Raw genomic sequence first — 25,947 nt, forward strand, 5'->3', positions numbered from 1 at the left:
ATATCCTCCCTCTGCTCAAAACACTCCTATGGCTCCCTCCTCGCTCAGGGAAAAAACTAAAATCTTCACAACTCTATAAGCCCCAGGTGGTCTGGTTGTAACTTCCCTACTTCTTGCTCTCTCCAACCTAGGCACACTGGCCTTCTAGCTGTTCTTTGAACACACTGGGCATGGTCCAACCTCAGGGCCTTTGCACTTGCTGTTCCCTCTGCCTGGAAGGCTCTTCTCCTAGATATCCACATGGCTTCAGGTCTTCACTCAAATCCATGAAATCTGCCCTGGCCACTCCATTTGAAATCACACCCCACGCCCTTTACCTCTTTCCCTGCTTTGTCAAATGGTGATGATTGCTGTGGCCCCTGCAGGCGACCTGGTGAGCCTCCCCTGGACCTGGGCACCATCCCCTGGTTGGGCCATGCCTTGGAGTTTGGAAAAGATGCTGCCAGCTTCCTTACCAGGATGAAGGAGAAGCATGGGAACATCTTCACTGTAAGTTTGCCTCGAGAGAGAGAAGGGGGCGAGCAGCTGGGCCTGCCATACCTGGTGATTGACAGTGTTTTCCTCAATATCCGTCTGTACAGTGACCCACCCACCCAGCGTACACCCACAGCCGACTTCATATCTATCCGTCTATCCAAAGTACTTCTAACACTTATCTAACATTCATCCTTTCAGTCTTTCTAACATCTTCTCAACAGCGAGCTGCTGTCATTCAATATCCAATACTTGTATATCCGTCCAGTTGACCATTCACTCATCCAACTTCAATCCATCCAACATTGATCTGTCCATCTAACCTCTGTCCTTCCACTTATCCACCTAGAACCTACCCAGCATTCTTCCATCCGTGTTTTCAGTGTCCACCCAATACCATTCATATATTCTTTTCCCATCAAAACCCTCTCCATCTGCTCATCCACCCTTCCTTTCGTATACTCACCTAACATCTGCTTTTCTTTCATTCGTCTACCATCTGTCCCTCCCTTTATCTACACAGACTTTACCCAGCATTTTCCCATTCATGTGTCCAACTCCAATCCAACTTTCATCTTCATTTTTCTCCATTTATCCACCCAGCGTTCAGCTATCCAGCCATTCCAATGTCTATCCATTCACTCATCCACTCGCCATACATCTTTTTATACCTCAACCATTAATTCATCCAGTCGCCATTTGTCCGTCTTCCTTTCATCTATCTTTTCAACTTCCATCTGTTCATCTATCCAACATCCATCATTCAATCTGTTTATACAACCTCCACCTACCACCCTGTATCCGTGTACCCAGCATTTACCCTTCTTTTAGCTTTTAGCTTCCAACCAAATTTTAGCCCCAATCCTTCCATTTATCCACTTGCATCCATTCATAGATTTGTCCATCCATTTATCCATGTATCTAACAGCCCATCCACCAGCATTTACCCAACATCCATCCATCCATCTGTGATGACACAACATCTATCTGTAGACAGCCTCTCTTGGCTGCTAGAGTCACGACAGTAGCAAGTGAACCAAAGTGGAAGGGCTTAAGAGTGACGTGGCTATGAGTGCAGCCTTTGTTTAAACAAATATCTGAATTCAAGGTCTGGTTGTGCCACTTGGCTGTGGGGTCCTGGGCACACTGCGTCTTTTCTTTAAGCCTTGCTTGTTCAGTATAAATGGGTCCCTGACTCAGGGTGGTCGTGAGGGCTCGGTGAAAGAGCCTTTTCTGCTGAGTGTCTGGTGGGGGCGGTGTCTGCCGAGGCAAGCTCCCGACCTCTGGGGGCTGCTGTCAGTCACAGCCCTGCCCGTCACGCCGTCCCCACGACTCCCCCAGGTACTGGTGGGGGGCAGGCACGTCACCGTGCTCCTGGACCCACACTGCTATGACGGGGTGGTGTGGGCGCCTCCCGCCAAGCTGGACTTCCACACCTACGCCGCCCTCCTCATGGAGAGGATATTCGATGTGCAGCTTCCGCATCACAGCCCCAGCGATGAAAGGGCCAGGCTGAAACCGTGAGTGTTCGAGCTGGCCCCTGTCGGGGGGGCGGGCGGTGGCCCAGGGCCTGAGCAGGTTGTCTCTGGCTCCACAGCACGTGTGCAGTAAAGACACTGTGTTGAGAAAACAAAACAATCACAAAGAATTGGGCTGAGGAAAAACCTTTATCTCCCATCCCTATTTCTTTTACAAGGCAGCCCTGATTTTAGTAGAAGGGTTTGGATCAGCCAGACCTGGGTTGAAATCCTGGCTCCAGCATTTCCTTGTTTGTGACCTGGGATGAGTAACTTCCCCTCTCTTAGCCTCAGTTTCCTCCTCTGTGAAATGAAGGGGGACGGGTGGGGTGCTGGTATCTTTGAGTTGTGGCCTGTGCCAGGCACCATGCCACGGCTCGTTAGTCTTCACAGTGATGCTGGAATTAAGTGCTTATAGCCCCATTTATAGATGAGGACACGGGTTCAGAGACAACAAGTGACCTACCCTAGGTCACACAGCTAGGGAGTGGACATACTATGCGCTGGTCACTGTTCCAGATGCAAGGGGAGCAGGAAGACGTCAGGCAGCGTTTGAAGATGTTTCCTGTACACCAGGGGTTTTATAGGCATACTTTTATTTATTTGTTTTAATGTTTTAAAATTGTATAATATAACTTATATGCAAAGCAAAGAAGGAAAAAAAACAGTAGTTTTCAAAGCACTCTTCAACAAGTAGTTACAGACAGGTCCCAAAGTTTGTCGTGGGCTACCATACCATCATCTAAGATTTTTCTTCTAGCTGCTCCAGAACATTGGAGGCTAGAAGGAATGTACATTTTTATCATCACTTTTTTTCTTTTTTGTGAAATATAACATATATACAAAAAAGCAATAAATTTCAAAGCACAGCACAACAATTAGTTGTAGAACATATTTCAGACTTTGGTATGGGTTACAATTCTACAATTTTAGGTTTTTACTTCTAGCTGCTCTAAGATACTGGAGACTAAAAGAAATATCAATTTAATGATTCAGCATTCATATTCATTTGTTAAACCCTCTGTATGACTCCACCATCACCTTTGATCTTTTTCCCACTCTTTAGGGGTATTTGGGCTATGCCCATTCTAACTTTTTCACGTTACAAGGGGCTGTCGATAATGTGGGGTAGAGAGATGGACCTGTCTGATGTTCTGGAGAGGCTGGACTAGGTTTCAGGACTTATCTGGACCAGGGACCCATCTGTAGGTTGTAGGTTTCTGGAAAGTTACTCTAGTGGCTGGAACCCTTGTGGAATCTTATATATTGCCCTAGGTGTTCTTTAGGATTGGCTGGAATGGTCCTGGTTGGGGGTTGGCAGGTTATGATAGGTAGCAAGGTCTGCCTGAAGCTTGCCTAAAAGCAGCCTCCAGAGTAGTCGCTCGACTCTATTTGAACTCTCTCTGCCACTGACACTTTATTTGTTACGCTTCTTTTCCCTCTTTTGGTCAGGATGGCATTGTTGATCCCACGGTGCCAGGGTGCTCTAGTTTGCTACCTGCCAGAATATAATATACCAGAAACAGAATGGCTTTTGAAAAGGGAAGTTTAATAAGTTGCTAGTTTACAGTTCTAAGGCTGAGAAAATGTCCCTGTTAAGTCAAGTCGACAGAAACGTCCAATCAAAGGCATCTAGGGAAAGATACTTTGGTTCAAGAAGGCTGATGAAGTTCAGGGTTTCTTTCTCAAGTGAGAAGGCACATGGTGAACATGGTCAGGAGTTTTTTCTCGGCTGGAAGGGCACGTGGCGAACACGGCATCATCTGGTAGCTTTCTCTCCAGGCTTCCTGTTTCGTGAAGCTCCCTGGGAGGCATTTTCCTTCTTCATCTCCAAAGGCCTCTGGCTGATGTTGCTTATGGCTGTGTCATTCTCTGCTCTTTCAGAATCTCCTGGCTTTCTCTCTTGTTGCTCTCTTTTATAGGATTCCAGTAAAGTAATCAAGACCCACCTGGAATGGGTGGAGACATGTCTCCACCTATTCAGTTTAACAACCACTTTTGATTGAGTCACATCCCCAGGGAGATAATCTAATTAAAGTTTCAAACATACAGTACTAAATAGGGATTAGAAGAAACAGCTGCCTTACGAAATGGGATTAGGATTAAAACATGGCTTTTCTAAGGTACATACATCCTTTCAAACTGGCACACAGGGCCAGGCTCATCCCTGGGAGTCGTCTCCCACGCTGCCAGAGAGACTTTCGCCTCTGGATTCATTTCCCACATAAGGGAGAGAGCAGTGATTTCACTTGCAGAGCGGGACTTACAGTGAGGCCACATCTGATCAACAACAGAGGTCCTCCAGAAGTAACTCTTGGGCATGCCTATAGGTAGTCTAAGCTTCTCCGCTACCTGCATAAACTTCCCAAGAGTAAGCCTCATGATCAAGGGCATGGCCTATTGATTTGGGAGTCCCTAATGTTTGACACAGTTTCAGGGGTTTCCCCTGAGGTAAAGTTTAATGGTTCCATATTTTTATCCCATCCCTCAAGGGACTTTGCCAATAGTTTTTTATTTTCTGATTAATATATTCTAGGTTGTATCCAGGCATTGCATTAAACAGTTCAGGATTAAAGGCCCTCATTCTTATTCTGGGCTCCTTGTGTTTCAACTGTTTTAATGACGTATCCAGACAGGTTGAGGTACGTTATGTGCTACAGTAAATTTAGGTTCTGGACAAAATAAACCTTTCTCCCTTTGGTCTCAAAGAGTAGGTGTGGCTCTAAAATACGGACAGTGTCTTTCTTACCCCTGTGTTCTGAATTACCTTAATCCTGACCTGATCAACTTCATTCTTACCTCTAAATACCAGGTTATACGTGTATATAAAAGGGCCTCTCAAAATCCAGAAATTATAATTCCCACTCTGGACTAAATGTGACTGCTACAAGAGCTTACAGCCTAAGCCCCTGTTTTCTTATAAGCATTTCTAAAAGTGACCATACAAGAATTGCTTTTTTGCTTCTAGCTTATTTTGTCTCACCAAATGCCCCACAGGTTCATTCACAATGTTGCTTTCCTCACAGCTTCATTTCTTTTTGTAGCAGCACAATATTCAATCATAAGTATGCACCATCATTCACCAGTCTACTTCTCTGTGCATCCTTCAGCCACCTGCATTCACCAGGCATCATGTAGAGGGCCCGAAGTCCACAGCCCATCAACACTCTCAATTTTAGGTAATTTCATTGTTCCTAGGAGAAAGAAAACCAATCAGTACACCCTCAGCGAATAGGAAATCTAAACCTCCCCGTAACTCTTGTCCCTCCCCCTTTATTTACCCCTGCTGTTGCCGTGGTAGTGCTGATGGTTTCCTGTTCAAACACAGCCCACAGCATGCAATAGCAGTTTTCCCCCTGTACCCTGGGCTTCAACACTCTTTGTGCATGAATCATACTTTTGAAGTAGTTTGTGCAAGAACTTATTTATATTTGTAGTGTTAATCAGTGGGATACGTAGGTCTGTACAACCACTCTCGATCTTGTTCACCTCCAGTATGGTGGTGTTCCTTCTAGACCCACCAGGGAACCACCTTCACGCCCATCTAGTCCCTTACGTTGGAGCAGGCACACTTCTGTGTTTGCACATCAGCCCCAAGAAGTAAACCTTCTAATCCTTACTTTACAGATAAGGAACAGAGGCTCAGAGGAGTGAAGGGACCCGCCCAAGGCCCACCCCAGTGCTGGCAGGGCCGGGCCTGGGACTCAGATCTGGGGACGGCTCGGCTCACTCCCCTCCCCTGCACCCGGGACCCCATGCCCTCTCTGTAAAGCTCACACGGTCTGGGGATTTGGGTAGCTGTCTCCAGGAAGGATGAGCCCCTGCAGTCAGGAGAAAGCTCTAGGTGGGGGAAGCTCATGGTGGGGGCAAGTTGAACAGCCCTGGTTTGAATCCCAGCCTTACCACTCCCTGGGCCCCTCTCCAATCTGATCCTGAGCATCTCCATCTGTGAAGCAGACGACATGAGAGCACCTGCTGTCCCCGCAGCTGTCGGAAGATGGGATGAGCTCACTGGGCTTCTCCCAGCCAGCAGCCGCTTTCATGGTTGCTGCGGGTGGCGGCAGTGACGCCGTCTTAGTCTTCACAGGCCATTTCCCCCCGGGAGCGGGGACACCGGGACCCTGAGGCTGGGGAGAGAGGCGCCCTGTGTGCCTGTCCCCCTTTTGGGGCTGGACGCTCACCCCTGGCTCGCGCCCCAGGACTCTCCTCCACAGGGGCCTGCAGGCGCTCACGGAGGCCATGGCCACCAACCTCGACGCGGTGGTGCTGGGCGAGGCCGCAGAGGCGGGCGGCAGCTGGCGGGAGACGGGCCTCCTGGAGTTCTCCTACGGTGCCCTGCTCAGGTGAGCCCAGCGCTCGGGAACACGCTCGGGAGCCGCCGGGGCTGTGTGGGTGGATCAGCCCATCGGGCTGCTCAGAGCAGCCGCAGGAGACCCCCTGGGGCCTGGGGCCCCGGCCTGCGGGCCACCACCGAGACCGGGCCTCCGAGGGGAGGGTGCAGCAGGATCAGACCCCCGAGACGATGTCATGCCGCGGCTTACAGCCTTCGGGGTTTCACAGGCTGAGAAAGCAGAAGGTGTGGGGGCCGACCCAGGACCCTGGGCTCCTGCCGGCCAGGACAGAGCAAGCTGACAGTAAATACCGTGCAGCAAGCGTGTCTCTGCTCACAGCGCCAGGCCCCGGCCCCAGCTCAGTGAGGCCACAGAGGACACGACAGAGCCCTGAAATGCACAGAGCTGACACGCTCAAGGGGAGACAGATAAATCCGTCAATAAAAACGGTTATGACGGAGTGACGGACATGGTGATGCAGATGGGTCTGGGTCAGGACATCTTAGCCACAGCTCGTGGTGTCCCTGAGGCCTGACTTTGGAGCTGCCGGAATGACAGGGGGCCCATCATGCTGGGTCTGGACACAGGGAACAGCCTGTGCAAAGGCCGGAGGCAGAGGCGGGAGGCCCATGGTGGCGGGAGCACGATGAGGCAGGGATGTGGCCGGGATGTGGCCAGACAAGTTGGCAGTGTGGGGTCTCAAGGAAACTCAAGGCCACAGAAGGTGCTGAAATTTACTCTACGTGAGGTGGGCACCACTTGGGGGGCTTCAGTTTGCTGAAGATGCCGGGATGCAGAGCACCAGGTATGGGATGGCTTTTTCCATGGGGATTTGTTAGATTACAGATTTACAGTTTTAAGGCCATGGAAATGTCCGGATTGCGGCATCGAGAGGAAGACCCCTCCCAAGGAAAGGCTGCTGGCATCCCCCTCTGTCATACGGGAAGGCACTTGGGGATGTCTGCCGGCCCTTCTCTCTGGGCTCTGGTTTCAGCGCCTCTCTCTGAACGTCTCTGGGCGTCTCCCTCTCTCCAAGCGTTCTCGGCTTTCTCTGTCGTTTATCCTTTTCACAAAGGTCTCTAGTCAAGGATTAAGACCGCCTTGAATGGACTGGTCTCATCTCCATTGAAATAGCTTCACCTAACGGCCCACCCACGATGGGCCCACCCCCAAAGCATGGATTAAAGGGCATGGCGTTTCCCAGGGTGCAGAAGAGCCCCAGACAGGCACAGGGGTGAGCGGGGGTGCCCTGACTTCAGTTCTAAGGCTCCGGCAGGAGCCCATGGGCAAGCTGTGCTGCTGCCCGGGTGACAGGAGGGTGCCTGGATCAGCGAGAGTTCGATCTGCTGAGAGTTGATGGGGTGGGGGAGACATTGAGGGGAAAAGTGGTATCCAGGACAGCAATTAGGTTTTTGGTGGTTCCATTACCTGACCATCATTTCATAAAAGGAAGGACATTTTATCTCCTCCAGAAAACCAGAGTGACACCATTTCAGAATAGAGTACAGCTGCTGGCTGACATCCGTGGGCAGGTGTGTGCATGCATGACACGTGAGCACACGTGCAGGCTCTGTGCATGCTAGCGGGGCCCTCACGCCAGCACCACGGGGCTGGGACTCTGGGGCTCCACTGACCGCTGCAGACAGTGAGGCATGCAGGACCTCAGGTGTGTGCCCGGGGCCCTCCCGTGTACATCACCCACGGGTTGCATGTTTGGCTTGGCAGTGGGGCAGACACCATCAAGGGCGGTGAGGGGTCTGGGGTGGTACTGGCCGGGTCCACCCTATCATTATAAGAGGGGGAGACTGAGGTACAGACATGGGTGGCTAGCCCTGCATGCCCCAACCAGGCACCTTCCAGCTCCCCTGGCTTCTTACCCCATGACCTTTGGCAGCGAGGACAGAGAGGGCGGTGGGGGGCACAGGTGAGGTGGTGGCAGCTGGGTGTTAGGCTCCTTGGCAACGGCAGGTACAGTGCAGGGGAGTCAGGTGCAGAGCCACGCCTGCCAATGGATCCCTGTAGATTGGTACCTGCCAATGGGTTCCTGTAGATTGGTGCCTGCCAGTGGATCCCTGAAGATTGGTGCCTGCCAATGGATCCTGCCAATGGATCCCTGTAGACTGGTACCTGCCAATGGATCCCTGTAGACTGGTACCTGCCAATGGGTCCCTGTAGATTGGTGCCTGCCAGTGGATCCCTGAAGATTGGTGCCTGCCAATGAATCCTGCCAATGGATCCCTGTAGACTGGTACCTGCCAGTGGGTCCCTGTAGACTGGTACCTGCCAATGGATCCCTGTAGATTGGTACCTGCCAATGGGTCCCTGTAGACTGGTACCTGCCAATGGGTCCCTGCCAATGGATCCCTGTAAACTGGTACCTGCCAATAGATCCCTGTAGACTGGTACCTGCCAATGGGTCCCTGTAGACTGGTACCTGCCAATGGATCCCTGTACACTGGTACCTGCCAGTGGGTCCCTGTAGATTGGTATCTGCCAATGGGTCCCTGTCTTTGCAGCCTGAGGTGGGGCTGGACCTCCTGCTCCTGAGTCTGGTGGCCTGTCCTGCCCTTGCTGCCCCTTTCCTTACTTTGGTCATCGCCCCGCAGCCTCTGTCAAAGAAGGGATGGGCATCGGTGTGGCACAGGGACTAGCAGGGACAAGACACGAAGGTGTAGGCTCCCTTTGCCCCAGGCCATGCAAGGCCACTGCTTCAGCTCCCACCCGGCACGCGGGCCCTCCCCCCTCTGGGTCACATCCAGAGTCCCGCCTAGCCTCTGGCCTAGTGGAGGGCCCACGCCTGGTCTACTCACGCTCTCCCCACCTCCCTGCCCTGCCTCAGGCCTGGGGGTTGCTGCGGGAAGGCGGTATCCCCAGGTGTCCACCTGCTCCTGCCTCAGCGCCTTCCAGCCTCACACCAGTGTCTACTCTCAGAGAGGAGGTCCTGACCCCATTCAATGGACAGCCCCCTCCCGTTTCCTGCCCCCCCCCCCGTGGTTTTCTTTACGGGCCGTTTGCACATTTACACCCGCAGTTATTCAGTGGATGGGCGTTCACACACGCGGTTGCTCAGTGACGAGCTCCAAGGGCCTTCACCTCCCCAGTGTGAAACCCTGCCACCCTCTTGGTTTATTTTTCATTTCCTGAAAAATAAACAAGCAGCCCTGCAAGTGTGTTGATTAATGGTGGCTGTGACACTGCGGTGTCATGGAGAGCACAGGGCCTGGACAGAGCAGGTGAGCCAGTGAGCACAAGCCTGTCCAACAGGGCCAGCTCCACTCAGGGTCTGCCCAGGTGCCTGCGGGCTGTGGGCCCAGAGAGGCCAGTGACTCTCCTTATTCAAGATGAGATGAGTGGAAAATCCAGATTTTAGTGTGAACCTTCCCCAATTTTAAATGTCAATTTTAGGAAAACTCTCTTGACCAAACAAGGCTTGTTTGTGGACCGAATCCAGTGTGGGAGTTGCCCCTTTACAGCTTCTACTGTCTCTAAAGAAGATGGGCCCAGGACCGTATGTGCTTCAGGAGAACAGGGAGAAAATTCTGGGTGATACAGAGGCACCAGCAGGGCTAGTGGATTCAACTCTGGAGAGTGTTCAGTTCTAAAGGGAGAATTGCTTTTCCTAACCCAGTGAGATGGAAAGGTTCTGATTTCTCCATCCTTGAAAACCAAGACAGGATCCATCCATCCATCCAACCATCCATTCACCCTTCCACCCATCCATCCATCCATCCACCCACCCATCCATCCATCCATCCATCCATCCATCCATCCATCCATCCATCCATCCATCCAACCATCCATTCACCCATCCATCCATCCTTCCACCTGCCTATCCATCCATCCATCCATCCACCCACCTGTAAACCCATCCATCCACCCATCCATCCATCCATCCATCCATCCATCCATCCATCCATCCATCCATCCATCCAACCATTCATTCACCCATCCATCCATCCTTCCACCTGCCTATCCATCCATCCATCCATCCACCCACCCGTAAACCCATCCATCCACCCATCCATTCATCCATCCATCCATCCATCCATCCATCCATCCATCCATCCATCCAACCATTCATTCACCCATCCATCCATCCTTCCACCTGCCTATCCATCCATCCATCCATCCACCCACCCGTAAACCCATCCATCCACCCATCCATTCATCCATCCATCCATCCATCCATCCATCCATCCATCCATCCAACCATTCATTCACCCATCCATCCATCCTTCTACCTGCCTATCCATCCATCCATCCATCCACCTGTAAACCCATCCATCCACCCATCCATCCATCCACCCATCCATCCATCCACCCATCCATCCATCCAACCATCCATCCATCCATCCATCCACCTACCCCTCCACCCATAAACCCATCCATCCATCCATCCTTCCACCCAGTGAACATTTACTGAGGGCCTTCTAGGTACCTGTCCTGTGTGTTCAGGGACAGAATGAGGACTGGGCAGGACTCGACAGGCTTCTTGGGCCCCACCCTCCCTCATTCCTGCTCCCACCCTCTCCTGCTCTGGGAAAACCCCTCTCCTGGGACATCCAGGAACTGGGGGGCCTTGAGGTGGGGAGGATTTGAGGGCCTTAGTGGCATCTCTGTGCAGCTGCTACAGCCCCTCCCACCATGTGGAAAAAGTTAAACCCTGCGGTTTTCTTCCCGGGACTGTGGTCAGTGGGGCTGGGCTGGGACTGGACTGCTGAAGCATTAGAAAGTGGTTCTTGGCAAAAATATTCATTTCCTCTGAGAATGCTTCTGAAGGTGGCCCAGGGTGTGTGTGTGTGTGTGTGTCTGTGTGTGTGTCTGTGTGTGTGTGTGTGTGTGTATTTGCGCGCACATGCGAATGCACGCACGACTCTGACCAGGGGTTCACACATGCCCCCCGCCCCCGTGTGTCTTACCTTCTCCACATGGCCAGGCTCTGACCCTTTCTGCTCAGCCCTCCCAGGGCCCTCAGCATCCTCAGGTCCAGCCCAGCCTGTTCGCTGTTGCAGCCCCCTTCCTGCCCTGCGGGACCTGCCCTGGACCCCCAGGCCCCTCCCGCCCCACCTCCACCCCAGCTGCAGCCCTGGTTGGACCTCTGGCAGCTCTCCCACAGGCCATGGGTGCTCTCTTGCTCCCAGCTGTTGCACCTTTTCCCTCTTCCCCCTGCTCACCCTGCGGGGTTCGGCGCTTACCCTGCCTCCTCTGGGAAGCCTGCCCTGAGTCTCTCTCCAGAGGGCAGGTGCCCCTTCTCCTGATCTGCCCCTGCCTCTCACCCCTCTCCCCTCCTCACTCTGCCCCAGCCTTACCAGGCTTTCTGCTCCCCAGCACTGCTGTCTCCGCCCGGCCTCGCGATGTTTGCGCTTGCTGCTCCCTCACCTGGGACCCCCTCCCTCTGCTCTCCCCAGTCGGGCTCCTTCCCAGTTTCAGCTTAACCCCAAACCCCTCCTCCTCCCCTCATTCCATGCGGCACCACCCCCACCCTCCCATCTGGCTTCCACTTCTCATCCACACCCCTGGGCCACTGCTTACCCGTTTCCCTTGTCGCTTGGCCGCCTCGCCCGACTGGAGAGGGACTTCTGTCCGTTCTGTCCCCTGCTGCCCCCCACGCCCAGCCAAGGACCTGCATACAGTGGGTGCTCGTCATCAGGCACGTGGGTGAAGAGAAGCCGGTGGGCTGCTGGGATGGGGTTGGCTGAGCGGACTGTCCCAGCAGGAGCCCTGACGTGCCATTTGCTGCCCTCAGAGCTGGTTACCTGACCCTGTACGGAGTGGAGGCCCTGCCCAGCACCCCTCAGAGCCAGGCCCGGGACCGCGCGCACTCGGCCGACATCTACCAGACCTTCCGCCAGCTCGACTTGCTGCTCCCCAGACTGGCCCGCGGCTCCCTGTCGTCAGGTAAGCTCAGGGCCCAGTGGGGCGTGGGGGGGTGGGGTGTGCGGGGCGGGGAACACTAGCAGAAGGAGCCAGAGGGAGAGCCTGAGCCCAGGTGAAGGAGCCAGGGGCAACATTCTAATGCCCTGTGAGGTGGTGAGATCCCCGTCACTGGGGGTATGCAAGAGCATGGTGCTGGGGAGGCAGGGCTTGGTCCAGAACTAGAGTTCCTGGTAGGAATTCTCATTTAGCACATTGGGGATGGGGCCCGGGAATCTTTTATCGTGTTCCTTTTCTTGTTTAAGAGTTTAGTTCTTTTCAGAAAATGTGTAAGTAGTTCATGCTCATTATAAAAATTTCAATCCATAGAGAATAATATTGAGAGAATTATAGAAGTTCTTCTCCGCCCTCTCCCAAACTCCCACTCCCCTCCACAAAGATAATCACTGTGACCAATTTGGAGTGTATCCTGGCAGAGCTTTCTTCTTAAACAGATATGGATACACACACAGTTGTGTTTTATTTTCACTGCTTTCTACATTTTTTTTTTATTTTTTTATTAACGGAAAGAAAAAAAAAAAGAAATTAGCACAACATTTAGAAATCATACCATTCTACATATGTACTCAGTAATTCTAAACATCATCACATAGATGCATGATCATCGTTTCTTAGTACATTTGCATCGGTTTAGAGGAACTAGCAACACAACAGAAAAAGATATAAAATGTTAATATAAAGAAAAGAAATAAAAGTAGTAATAATAGTAAAAAACAACAACAAACAAACCAACAAGCAAACAAAAACAAAAAAAACCCTATAGCTCAGATGCAGCTTCATTCAGTATTTTAACATGATTACTTTACAATTAGGTATTGTTGTGCTGTCCATTTTTGAGTTTTTGTATTTAGTCCTGTTGCACAGTCTGTATCCCTTCAACTCCAGTTACCCATTGTCTTACCCTGTTTCTAACTCCTGCTGAACTCTGTTACCAATGACATATTTCAAGTTTATTCTCGAATGTCCGTTCACATCAGTGGGACCATACAGTATTTGTCCTTTAGTTTTTGGCTGGATTCACTCAGCATAATATTCTCTAGGTCCATCCATGTTATTACATGGTTCATAAGTTTATCTTGTCTTAAAGCTGTATAATATTCCATCGTATGTATATACCACAGTTTGTTTAGCCATTCTTCTGTTGATGGAGATTTTGGCTGTTTCCATCTCTTTGCAATTGTAAATAACGCTGCTATAAACATTGGTGTGCAAATGTCCATTTGTGTCTTTGCCCTTAAGTCCTTTGAGTAGATACCTAGCAATGGTATTGCTGGGTCGTATGGCAATTCTATATTCAGCTTTTTGAGGAACCGCCAAACTGCCTTCCACAGTGGTTGCACCCTTTGACATTCCCACCAACAGTGGATAAGTGTGCCTCTTTCTCCGCATCCTCTCCAGCACTTGTCATTTTCTGTTTTGTTGATAATGGCCATTCTGGTGGGTGTGAGATGATATCTCATTGTGGTTTTGATTTGCATTTCTCTAATGGCCAGGGACATTGAGCATCTCTTCATGGGCCTCTTGGCCATCCGTATTTCTTCTTCTGGTAGGTGTCTGTTTAAGTCTTTTTCCCATTTTGTAATTGGGTTGGCTGTCTTTTTGTTGTTGAGTTGAATAATCTCTTTATAAATTCTGGATACTAGACCTTTATCTGATATGTTGTTTCCAAATATTGTCTCCCATTGTGTAGGCTGTCTTTCTACTTTCTTGATGAAGTTCTTTGATGCACAAAAGTGTTTAATTTTGAGGAGCTCCCATTTATTTATTTCCTTCTTCAGTGTTCTTGCTTTAGGTTTAAGGTCCATAAAACCACCTCCAGTTGTAAGATCCATAAGATATCTCCCTACATTTTCCTCTAACTGTTTTATGGTCTTAGACCTAATGTTTAGATCTTTGATCCATTTTGAGTTAACTTTTGTATAGGGTGTGAGAGATGGATCTTCTTTCATTCTTTTGCATATGGATATCCAGTTCTCTAGGCACCATTTATTGAAGAGACTGTTCTGTCCCAGGTGAGTTGGCTTGACTGCCTTATCAAAGATCAAATGTCCATAGATGAGAGGGTCTATATCTGAGCACTCTATTCGATTCCATTGGTCGATATATCTATCTTTATGCCAATACCATGCTGTTTTGACCACTGTGGCTTCATAATATGCCTTAAAGTCAGGCAGCGCGAGACCTCCAGCTTCGTTTTTTTTCCTCAAGATGTTTTTAGCAATTCGAGGCACCCTGCCCTTCCAGATAAATTTGCTTATTGGTTTTTCTATTTCTGAAAAATAAGTTGTTGGGATTTTGATTGGTATTGCATTGAATCTGTAAATCAATTTAGGTAGGATTGACATCTTGACTATATTTAGTCTTCCAATCCATGAACACGGTATGCCCTTCCATCTATTTAGGTCTTCTGTGATTTCTTTTAACAGTTTTTTGTAGTTTTCTTTATATAGGTTTTTTGTCTCTTTGGTTAAATTTATTCCTAGGTATTTTATTCTTTTAGTTGCGATTGTAAATGGGATTCGTTTCTTGATTTCTGCCTCAGCTTGTTCATTACTAGTGTATAGAAAAGCTACAGATTTTTGAATGTTGATCTTGTAGCCTACTACTTTGCTGTACTCATTTATTAGCTCTAGTAGTTTTGTTGTGGATTTTTCCGGGATTTCGATGTATAGTATCATATCGTCTGCAAACAGTGATAGTTTTACTTCTTCCTTTCCAATTTTGATGCCTTGTATTTCTTTTTCTTGCCTAATTGCTCTGGCTAGAACTTCCAACACAATGTTGAATAATCGTGGTGATAGTGGACATCCTTGTCTTATTCCTGATCTTAGGGGGAAAGTTTTCAATTTTTCCCCATTGAGGATGATATTAGCTGTGGGTTTTTCATATATTCCCTCTATCATTTTAAGGAAGTTCCCTTGTATTCCTATCTTTTGAAGTGTTTTCAGCAGGAAAGGATGTTGAATCTTCTCAAATGCCTTCTCTGCATCAATTGAGATGATCATGTGATTTTTCTGCTTTGATTTGTTGATATGGTGTATTACATTAATTGATTTTCTTATGTTGAACCATCCTTGCATACCTGGGATGAATCCTACTTGGTCATGATGTATAATTCTTTTAATGTGTTGTTGGATACGATTTGCTAGAATTTTATTGAGAATTTTTGCATCTATATTCATTAGAGAGATTGGTCTGTAGTTTTCTTTTTTTGTAATATCTTTGCCTGGTTTTGGTATGAGGGTGATGTTGGCTTCATAGAATGAATTAGGTAGTTTTCCCTCCACTTCGATTATGTTGAACAGTTTGAGGAGAGTAGGTACTAATTCTTTCTGAAATGTTTGATAGAATTCACATGTGAAGCCGTCTGGTCCTGGACTTTTCTTTTTAGGGAGCTTTTGAATAACTAATTCAATCTCTTTACTTGTGATTGGTTTGTTGAGGTCGTCTATTTCTTCTTGAGTCAAAGTTGGTTGTTCATGTCTTTCCAGGAACCTGTCCATTTCTTCTAAATTGTTGTATTTATTAGCGTAAAGTTGTTCATAGTATCCTGTTATTACCTCCTTTATTTCTGTGAGGTCAGTAGTTATGTCTCCTCTTTCATTTCTGATCTTATTTATTTGCATCCTCTCTCTTCTTCTTTTTGTCAATCTTGCTAAGGGCCCATCAATCTTGTTGATTTTCTCATAGAACCAACTTCTGGTCTTATTGATTTTCTCTATTGTTTTCATGTTTTCAATTTCATTTATTTCTGCTCTAATCTTTGTTATTTCTTTCCTTTTGCTTGCTTTGGGATTAGTTTGCTGTTCTTTCTCCAGTTCTTCCAAGTGGACAGTTAATTCCTGCATTTTTGCCTTTTCTTCTTTTCTGATAAAGGCATTTAGGGCAATAAATTTCCCTCTTAGCACTGCCTTTGCTGCGTCCCATAAGTTTTGATATGTTGTGTCTTCATTTTCATTTGCCTCTAGGTATTTACTAATTTCTCTTGCAATTTCTTCTTTGACCCACTTGTTGTTTAAGAGTGTGTTGTTGAGCCTCCATGTATTTATGAATTTTCTGGCACTCCGCCTATTATTGATTTCCAACTTCATTCCTTTATGATCCGAGAAAGTGTTGTGTATGATTTCAATCTTTTTAAATTTGTTAAGACTTGCTTTGTGACCCAGCATATGGTCTATCTTTGAGAATGATCCATGAGCACTTGAAAAAAAGGTGTATCCTGCTGTTGTGGGATGTAATGTCCTATAAATGTCTGTTAAGTCAAGCTCATTTATAGTAATATTCAGGTTCTCTATTTCTTTATTGATCCTCTGTGTAGATGTTCTGTCCATTGATGAGAGTGGTGAATTGAAGTCTCCAACTATTATGGTATATGTGTCTATTTCCCTTTTCAGTGTTTGCAGTGTATTCCTCACGTATTTTGGGGCATTCTGGTTTGGTGCGTAAATATTTATGATTGTTATGTCTTCTTGCTTAATTGTTCCTTTTAATAGTATATAGTGTCCTTCTTTGTCTCTTTTAGCTGTTTTACATTTGAAGTCTAACTTGTTGGATATTAGTATAGCCACTCCTGCTCTTTTCTGGTTGTTATTTGCATGAAATATCTTTTCCCAACCTTTCACTTTCAACCTATATTTATCTTTGGGTCTAAGATGTGTTTCCTGTAGACAGCATATAGAAGGATCCTGTTTTTTAATCCATTCTGCCAGTCTATGTCTTTAAATTGGGGAATTCAGTCCATTGACATTTAGAGTTATTACTGTTTGGATAATATTTTCCTCTACCATTTTGCCTTTTGTATTATATATATCATATCTGACTTTCTTTCTTTCTACACTTTTCTCCATGTCTCTCTCTTCTGTCTTTTCGGTTCTGACTCTAGTGCTTCCTTTAGTATTTCTTGCAGAGCTGGTCTCTTGGTCACAAATTCTCTTAGTGACTTTTTGTCTGAGAATGTTTTAATTTCTCCCTCATTTTTGAAGGACAATTTTGCTGGATATAGGAGTCTTGGTTGGCAGTTTTTCTCTTTTAGTAATTTAAATATATCATCCCACTGTCTTCTAGCTTCCATGGTTTCTGCTGAGAAATCTATACATAGTCTTATTGGGTTTCCCTTGTATGTGATGGATTGTTTTTCTCTCGCTACTTTCAAGATCCTCTCTTTCTCTTTGACCTCTGACATTCTAACTAGTAAGTGTCTTGGGGAACGCCTATTTGTGTCTAATCTCTTTGGGGTGCGCTGCACTTCTTGGATCTGTAATTTTAGGTCTTTCATAAGAGTTGGGAAATTTTCAGTGATAATTTCTTCCATTAGTTTTTCTCCTCCTTTTCCCTTCTCTTCTCCTTCTGGGATACCCACTACACGTATATTTGTACAGTTCACATTGTCCTTGAGTTCCCTGATACCTTGTTCAAATTTTTCCATTCTTTTCCGGATAGTTTCTGTTTCTTTTTGGAATTCAGATGTTTCATCCTCCAAATCACTAATTCTATCTTCTGTCTCTTTAAATCTGTCATTGTAGGTATCCGTTGTTTTTTCCATCTTTTCTACTTTATCTTTCACTTCCATAAGTTCTGTGATTTGTTTTTTCAGTTTTTCTATTTCTTCTTTATGTTCAGCCCATGTCTTCTTCATGTCTTCCCTCAGTTTATCGATTTCGTTTTTGAAGAGGTTTTCCATTTCTGTTCGTATATTCAGCATTAGTTGTTTCAACTCCTGTATCTCATTTGAACAATTGGTTTCTTCGTTTGACTGGGCCATATGTTCAATTTTCTGAGCGTGATCCGTTATCTTCTGCTGGCGTCTGGGGATTTAGTCAGATTTCCCCGGGTGTTCAACCCCACAGGTTGAAAGATTTTTCTGTGCAATCTCTGGGTTCTGTTTTTCTTATCCTGCCCAGTAGGTGGCGCTCGTGGCACACGTTTGTCTGTGGGTTCCACCAGTGAAAGTTGCTGTGGGTCCTTTAACTCTGGAAAATTCTCGCCGTAGGGGAGGTTCGGCAGCCGAAGCGTCTTGGAAGAATGCCAGCCGGCCTGGGGTTCCGAATGCGGGGAGGGTCGCTGGCCGCCACAGCACGGGAGAGCGTCCGGCCGAATTAGCTAGTCGGCCCGGGGCACCAAGCGTGGCGGGAGGGCGCCAGCTGTCGCAGCCCGGGAGAGTGCACTATTCCCAGCCGACGGGGGAGTCACGTGTTTGGAAGGGATCCCCCGGTCACTGTTCTCCGCAGTCTGGGGATTTCCGACCCAACTATCTCAGTTGTTCTGGGGGGCCTCGTGTGGTGGGGGCACCAGCCGTCGTGGCCTAAGGGGACCGCCTGTCCAATTCTACCAGCTGGCCTGGGAAGGTGGAAGGGAGGGACTCCGGTCGGTTGCCGTCCCACCCAGGAAAGCCCGTGCCCCTTGGTGATCTCACCGGAGCTGGTTCTCCCAGATAGTCAGCCGTTCCAGGATGGGGTACGCCGTCCCTTTGCTCTCCCTCGTGGCTCCGGCAGCTGCTCTGTATTATCTCCACTCCCCCAGTAGCTGTTCTGGAGGAGGAAAGGTGAGGGCGGCAAGGCTGTAGAGGCTGGTGGTGGAGGAGCCGGTGAAGGCAGGGGAAGAGGGCACCGTGGTGGTTGGAGAGCCGCCGGAGCAGGAGGGGGAGGAGGAGGGGAGAAGGAGGGCGGGCGGGCCGGTGAAGAAAGAGAGGGGAGAAGCTGCTTTCTACATTTAATAGTTTTCTTCTTCTTTTTTTTTCTAACTGAGATATAATTTACACACAGGGAAGTAGACATATCTTTAGTGCACAGGTCAGATCTAGATATAAACATTTAGTGCCTTTTCCCAGACGTCCTGCTGCACTGATTTCTGTAACTTCAGGTTAGTTCTGCCTGGTCATGAACTTGCTATCAATGAAACGATACAGGATGTGCCCTTTCTTGTCTGGCTTTTGTCACTCCACGTAGTGCTTGTGAATTCATCCACGTGGCTGAGTGTGTCAGTGGGTTGTTCTTCACTGCTGCGTGGTAGTGCATTAGGGTCAGTTACCATCATGTTTTATCCATTTACCAGTTGATGGGCATTTGGGGAGTTCCCAGATCTGGGCTGTCGTGAATCGGGCTCTTATGAATTAGGTTGTCGGGAGAAACTTGCGCGTATCTGTGGGCTCCTCCCGGGTGTCCACCCTGCACTGGAGAGCCTGGATGTCATCCTGGAGGGTTATCCTGTCGCCCAGGGCTTTCTTGCTCTCCACGGCTCAGAACCTGCCTGCCTGGGACTGTAAAAACCCTCCTCACTCACCTTAGTGGCTGCAGAGGGGAGTCGGTGCTGGGGAGAGGTTCCTGCTGACTCAGGGTCAGGGACCCGGGCCACTGTGTCTCCAGGGGAGGACTCTGGGAACAAGTCCACTGGGAGGGAGCAGAGACCGGCCAGCTCCCAGGCCCCGGTTCCGTGTGTCCTGGCCTTGGACGCTGGAGCACAGGCCTCCTTCGGGAGCCGTCTGCTGCTTCCTTGCAGGTGACCTTCGCAAGCTGCTCTTTCAGCCCAGATTCTTTCTCTGGAGGGGCCAGGTGAGGGGAGTGGTCAGGTTAAACCTGGCTCAGATGGCCCCATTTTAGCAGCTTCGCCTCCTGCCCGTGTTTCCTCTGTGCCTCCATGACCTATGAGTGGGGCGCCAGCCGGGCCTACCTAGAGGTGGTCGCTGGGGATTGGGCCGTACACCCACGAGAGGCATGCCCAGGTCCCCACCCCGTGCTGGGGAGACCCACCGGTGAACGGGACCCTTGAAGCTGCTTCAGGTCAGGTGCCCGGGCGGAAGGAGGGTGGGCCTCAGCCCAATGCGGCTCAAGTCCTTAAAGGCAAAGGAAACTGGACTTGGAAGAAGAAGCCCCAGGGAGCAGCCGGAAGCCGGGAGGCAACAGAACCAGAAGAGGAGAGAGAAGGGGCTGCGGGGGTGGCCATGGGCAGGAAAAGCCAAGGAGCGCCCAAGGCTGCTGCTCAATGACCCGTACTGTGGCATCTCAGCAGCAGAAGAAACTCAAGCAGTGGCTATTAAGATTGCTTATAATAATAAGAAAAACCACCACTTGCTTAGCATTTACCAAGTGCCAGACGCCGCCTTAAGCATTGGCTCATTCAGTGCTCCCAATGGGTCATTACCTCGTTTTGTTTATTTATATATTTTTAAAAACACATTATTAGTTTTGTTTAAATGATGAAAGAAACATTCTTGTGGCTAACAATTCAGAGGTGTAAAAAATAATACTAATGTTCCCTCTTCCACCGAGGTGAAGCTGCCTAACTTTCCATAGTGCCCTGTGGAAACCAATATTAATGCACTAAGATATAGCCCTATGCAGTGTTTTGTGTATTTTAAAAAATACAAGTGAATATACATTTCTAGAGTGGTTCTCAGTGTGCTTATATAAAAGAATTGCATTTTATTTATTATTTGAAACTTGCTTTTTTTTTCAACATAACAATATAACTGGACATTCTTTTCTGCCAATGCAAACATCTTCTAGAGGTACTAGTCAATGCAATTAGACAAGAGAAATCAATTACCCATGTAAGAATGGGTAAAGAAGAAGTGAAATTATCTCTATTTGCAAATGATCTGAAACTATAATTAGAAACCCCAGAAAGTTAATGATAAAATTAAGTCAAGCAACGAAAGAATGCAAAGTAGAAGGATATAAAATTAACATAAAGATACAGACATCTTTTGTATAAAATTAACATAAAAATATAAGCATTGGCATGCCTGTGCCAATGTTTAGAGTTAACCATCCTCTGATATAGGTAGTTTGCTTTTTTTTTTTTTTTTGCTATTACAGTAGTATATTTTAGTACTTGTATCAGTTCTACCATCTCCTACTTTTATTTCTCTCTGACAATTTTCTGGAAGTGGGTTTGCCAGGTCAAAGGGCATACACATTACAATTTTTATTGTCTATTGCCACATCATTTCCAAAACCTTGGAGCAGCTCAAATGCCTACCAAAAGGGAATGAGTCTGCTCATTTCCCCACCAGATGTTATCAGTCTTTTCATTTGTCTGACAAGTAGAGGCGGGTAATAAAGTATTTTAATTTGCATTTTCCTACAACATAGTTCTTGTCTTTAAAATCACTCCAATCTGATGGGCAAGAAAGAGCATCTGCTTGATGTGGGTTTTCCTGACTGTGGGGATGAAGCATCTTTTTGTGTTTCACCAGGCATTTGCATTTCCTGTGACCCTTCTCTTTTTGGAGGCAGTTCAAAATCTTATTGAACCCTGCTGTGCAGGTTTGAAAGAATACATGGTCCTCTAGAAAAGCCATGTTTTCATCAAAATCCCATTTTGTAAAGGCAGAATAATCCCTATTCAATACTGTATGTTTGAAACTGTAGTCAGATCATCCCCTAGAGATGTGATTTAATCAAGAGTGGTTGTCAAGCTGGATTAGGTGGGTCTTGATAAATTTCTGGAGTCCAATAAAAGAGGAAACATTTTGGAGAATGAAAGAGATTCAGGGAGAGCAGAGCAGAATGACATAGCCACAAGAAGCAGAGTCCACCAGCCAGCAACCTTTGGAGATGAAGAAGGAAGATGTCTCCTTGGGAGCTTCATGAAACAGGAAGGCAGGAGAGAAAGCTAGCAGATATTGCTGTGTTCACCATGTGCCTTTCCAGATAAGAGAGAAACTCTGTGTTCACCATGTGCCCTTCCATTTGAGAGAGAAATCCTGAACTTCCTCGGCCTTCTTGAACCAAGGTATTTTTCCCTGGATGCCTTAGATTGGACATTTCTATAGACTTGCTTTAACTGGGATATTTTCTCACCCTTAGAACTATCAACTAGCAACTTATTAAATTCCCCTTCTTAAAAGCCATTCTGTTTCTGGTATATTGCATTCCGGCAGCTAGCAAACTAGAACACCTGCTGTCAGTGCCTGAAGGTTAATGTTATTATCCCCATTTTGCAGATGAGGAAACTGAGGCTCAGAGAGGTGAAGTCATTTGTCAAAGACGCACATGGCAGGTGGCAGAACTAGCAAGAGGGAAACTTGATCATCTGGCGTATAGAAGGCGCTCAATAAACATCCCAGCACTAATTGCTTCTCCAGGAGGGATTGGTATTCTCCATTATCCTTTCCTCTATGTAGATGCTCCAGGAGAGTCTGTGTAGATGCAGATGGGGCACCTGCCAGCATCGTGCAGTGAGCGGGGCGCTGCGTATAGGAGGGCTGCGCCTCCCCGTGTGGACAGCAGTGGCGGTAGTGGGGCAGGCTCCTCGCCTGGCAGGACGGTGCGGGGGCGGGGGGGGGGAGCTGCGGGACGTGGTGCAACCCGCAAAGCAGCCCTCCTCGGAATGTCAAATGCACGCCCCTTTGATCCTGAGCTTCCACTTCTGGAGGTTTCCTGCGGAGATGCTTGCACACATGTGCAGGCTCACTGGGGCATTGCTGGGAATAGGAGACTCTGGGAACAACTTAAGGGTCCATCCGCAGGGGGTGGGGGCGGTGGGGGATGAAATACATTGGGTTTCCTAGAAAGGGGAGCGCGGCCACCCCCACAGGAGGGGTGAGGCGCTGTGCGACGAGAGCGCCAGGGAGCAAAGTGGTGGGCCAGCAGGTGCCACTTGTGGTTTTTAAACAGGTGGGCACAGGTATGCCTTAAACAGGTGGGCACAGGTATGCCTTAAACAGGTGGGCACAGGTATGCCTTAAACAGGTGGGCACAGGTACGCATGAATCAGGTAAGCATTTTGCTTATAATGGCATGGAGGGAGACTGGCTTGTACACTACACCCAACTGAACTCTTAGAATTTCTTCTTTTTAAATTATTATTATTTTTGCCATGTGCATGCATTATTCCTCCTTCACTTTTTAAAAACTTTTTTATTGCATAATATATATACAAAGCAAAGAAATAAAAAAGCAATAATTTTCAAAACATTCTTCAAAAAGTGGTTACAGGACAGATCCCCTCTCATATTTTTCCTTTTAGCTGCTCCAGAATATAGGAGGGTAGCTATATTCTGATGATAAAAAAAGTACTTTTTTAATCATCACAATCGACTCTTTTTTTCCTTCTCTTTTTGTGAACAATAACATATATACAAAAAGCTGTAAGTTTCAAAGCACGGCGCTGCAATTAGTTGTAGAACATATTTCAGACTTTGACATGGGTTACAATTTCACAGCTTTAGGTTTTTACTTCTAGCTGCTCTAAAATACTGGAGACTGAAGGAGATATCAGTTTAATTATTCAGCATTCATATTCATTTGTTAAGTCCTGTCTTCTATGTATAACTCCACCATCACCTTTGATCTTTCCATCCCTCTCTTTTGGGTTGTTTGGGCTATGGCAATTCTAAATTTTTTATATTGGAAGGGGTTGTCACTGATATCCTCCTCAGACAGTTAGGGTTTTGGAGACAGATAAACGGAGCCCCAGGCTAAGGATCGGCTTTTTTCCTGGAAAACTGATTTTGTTGGATTATTTTGAAGGACTATTTTACTTGAATATTGTTTTCTTGTTTGTTTTTGGAAAAGATATTATTTTATTAAAGAATCACAGAGTCTAGTGCAAGAGTCTATTACATTTTTTTTTTTTTTTTTTTTTAAGGAAAGACAGAGAGAAGGAAGGAATGATAGAAGGAAGGAAGGAAGAAAGGGAAACATCTTTTTTAAACATTTTCTTGTATTCTGTTTCTCCGTTTTTGTTACATGGGCTGGGGCCGGGAATCGAACCGAGGTCCTCCGGCATAGCAGGCAAGCACTTTGCCCGCTGAGCCACCGCGGCCCGCCCAAGAGTCTATTACATTTTAAAGGTGCAACACGGTTTCGAAGGCGTGTCTCCACTGGCGGCCTCTGGACTGTGCCTCCCAAGTCTCCAGGGGCGAGAGGGTTTCCAAGGGGGAATGTGAGAGGCGTGCAAGCCGGGCCTCCTTGTGTTGCCACGGGGAGACTGAGGCTCAGAGAGAGACAGGGCCCGGCCAAGGCCACACAGCACGGCAGGTCTGCAGCGTGGCCCTGCCTCTCCTGCCTTCCTCCACCGGCCTTGCAGGGACCGCGCTGACCCACGGCCACGGGGCCTGGTACACCTCATAGGAATGGCGGGAACGTGGCAGGTACCTACGGGAACCCAGCCTGTGCCGTCTGCACTCCCAACCACCCTGAGTTAGTTGGCCCTTTTTACAGTTGGGGGCATTGAGGCTCAGTAGCACGAAACGCTAGAAGGGGCCGAGCTGGAGTTTCATCCTGGGTCTCTCTGGCTGCAAACTGTGTGCTCTTCATTTCACAATGTGTTGTTATTTCTTATTTATATACTTTCTCCTTGGAATAATAATCCAGCTAACGCGTATTAAGCTTCCTGATTTATCCTCTATTTTTATTCATATTTTTACCTAACAGAACATCTTTATTGAATATTTCTTATTTTTAGGTGTTATTTTCAAATATAGCTAACATTTATTAAGCCTGTGCCAGGCACTGGTGACATGTTTCAGACATGTGAACACATTTAAACATACGCAGTCCTGTGCGGTGGGTACTCTAATGAGCCCAGTTTATAGGGGAGAAAACTGAGGCTCCGACAGTGGGTGACTGTTCAAGGCCAAGTGCTCTGCCCCTGGAAACATAAGATCATATTCCAGGACAGGGACATTCTCTTTGACCATAGTCCCTCTGAATTGGCGCCCGGGGCAGTGCAGCAGCGGGTTTGGCGGTCTCTCTGGAGCCCGGCTCGGCCCAGTGGAAGCAGGAACCCTCTCAGGGCTGCAGGTCGAGGTGCCAGCCACAGCGCCCCGGGGGCCGCGCCCTCCCTCCCGTGCCATCTGGTTTTTTTTTCTGTGTCATCTGTTTGAGGTGTGTACTGAGCTTTTTGAAACTGTATATCATGTTCCACCCGAGATTTTTCATTGGGGAGGGGGTTGATTGATTTTATTATTTAATTTTTGTGTAGGTGTCGCATGGTCCTCACATTAACAATATAAACCCAGTGACGTGAAGAGTCTCCCCCATCTCAGCACCCGCTTCCACCCAGACCCCACCTGCCACAGTCAGGTGCCTTCATGGGTGCGTGTGGATCCTTCCGGGGTTCCTTTGTGCAAATGCAATGAGTGTGACCATCTTCTTATTTTTCTCTTTATTTTCTACAAAATCCCACGCACACACTGTTATGGGCACTCTGCTTTCTCCTGACAGTATGTAGCAGCAACAGCTAAGGCTCGGGACGCGCCCTGCCCGGCCGCCTGCTCTAATCCACGGTCGCCGCGCAGGGGGGAAACCGAGGCTCAGAGGGGGTGTCCGCGTCTCGCGGGCGGTCAGAGGAAGCCTTGGCACTTGGCCCCGGTCGTGATCTCAGCCCTGGCCCTGGCTCGCCCTCTCTTGTGGAGACCTTTCTGGAGCAGGAGAGAGGGTGCACTGGCCGGGCACTTCCCTTTTTGCCAAGAATAGGAAACACGCTTTTTTCCCTTTAAAATTAATGCTTTTACTTAAAGTTGTTGGTGTTTCTGCTCCTATAAACTTAACCACTCTAACCTCTAAACAATTTAGTTTTCTTGTGATCAAGGAAAGGGCCCCTCTGGTGGAATCACATAGAAACTTTCTTGTGTTTGTCTGCTAATTGATTATTGTATGTAAATCTGCTTTGTAGTGCCCTGAGACAAGCAGTTTCTTTTTCAATTCCTTTTATGTATAAATGTACTTCTGTTGGAATATGTATTA

The 25,947-nt window shown here is 47.9% G+C and overlaps 1 protein-coding gene across 1 annotated transcript in view; it reads left to right on the forward strand.

Moving 5' to 3' along the window:
* Nucleotides 1–25,947, forward strand: part of PTGIS (prostaglandin I2 synthase) — a 67,035-nt gene that overhangs the window by 15,443 nt on the left and 25,645 nt on the right. The window contains exons 2-5 of the mRNA XM_077167105.1: nt 366–489; nt 1,816–1,994; nt 6,191–6,334; nt 12,069–12,220. Of these exons, the coding sequence (XP_077023220.1) occupies nt 366–489; nt 1,816–1,994; nt 6,191–6,334; nt 12,069–12,220 (599 nt within the window). The remainder of the gene's footprint in view (nt 1–365; nt 490–1,815; nt 1,995–6,190; nt 6,335–12,068; nt 12,221–25,947) is intronic.

Source organism: Tamandua tetradactyla, chromosome 1 (assembly GCF_023851605.1).
Source record: "Tamandua tetradactyla isolate mTamTet1 chromosome 1, mTamTet1.pri, whole genome shotgun sequence".
Taxonomy (NCBI): Eukaryota; Metazoa; Chordata; class Mammalia; order Pilosa; family Myrmecophagidae; genus Tamandua; species Tamandua tetradactyla.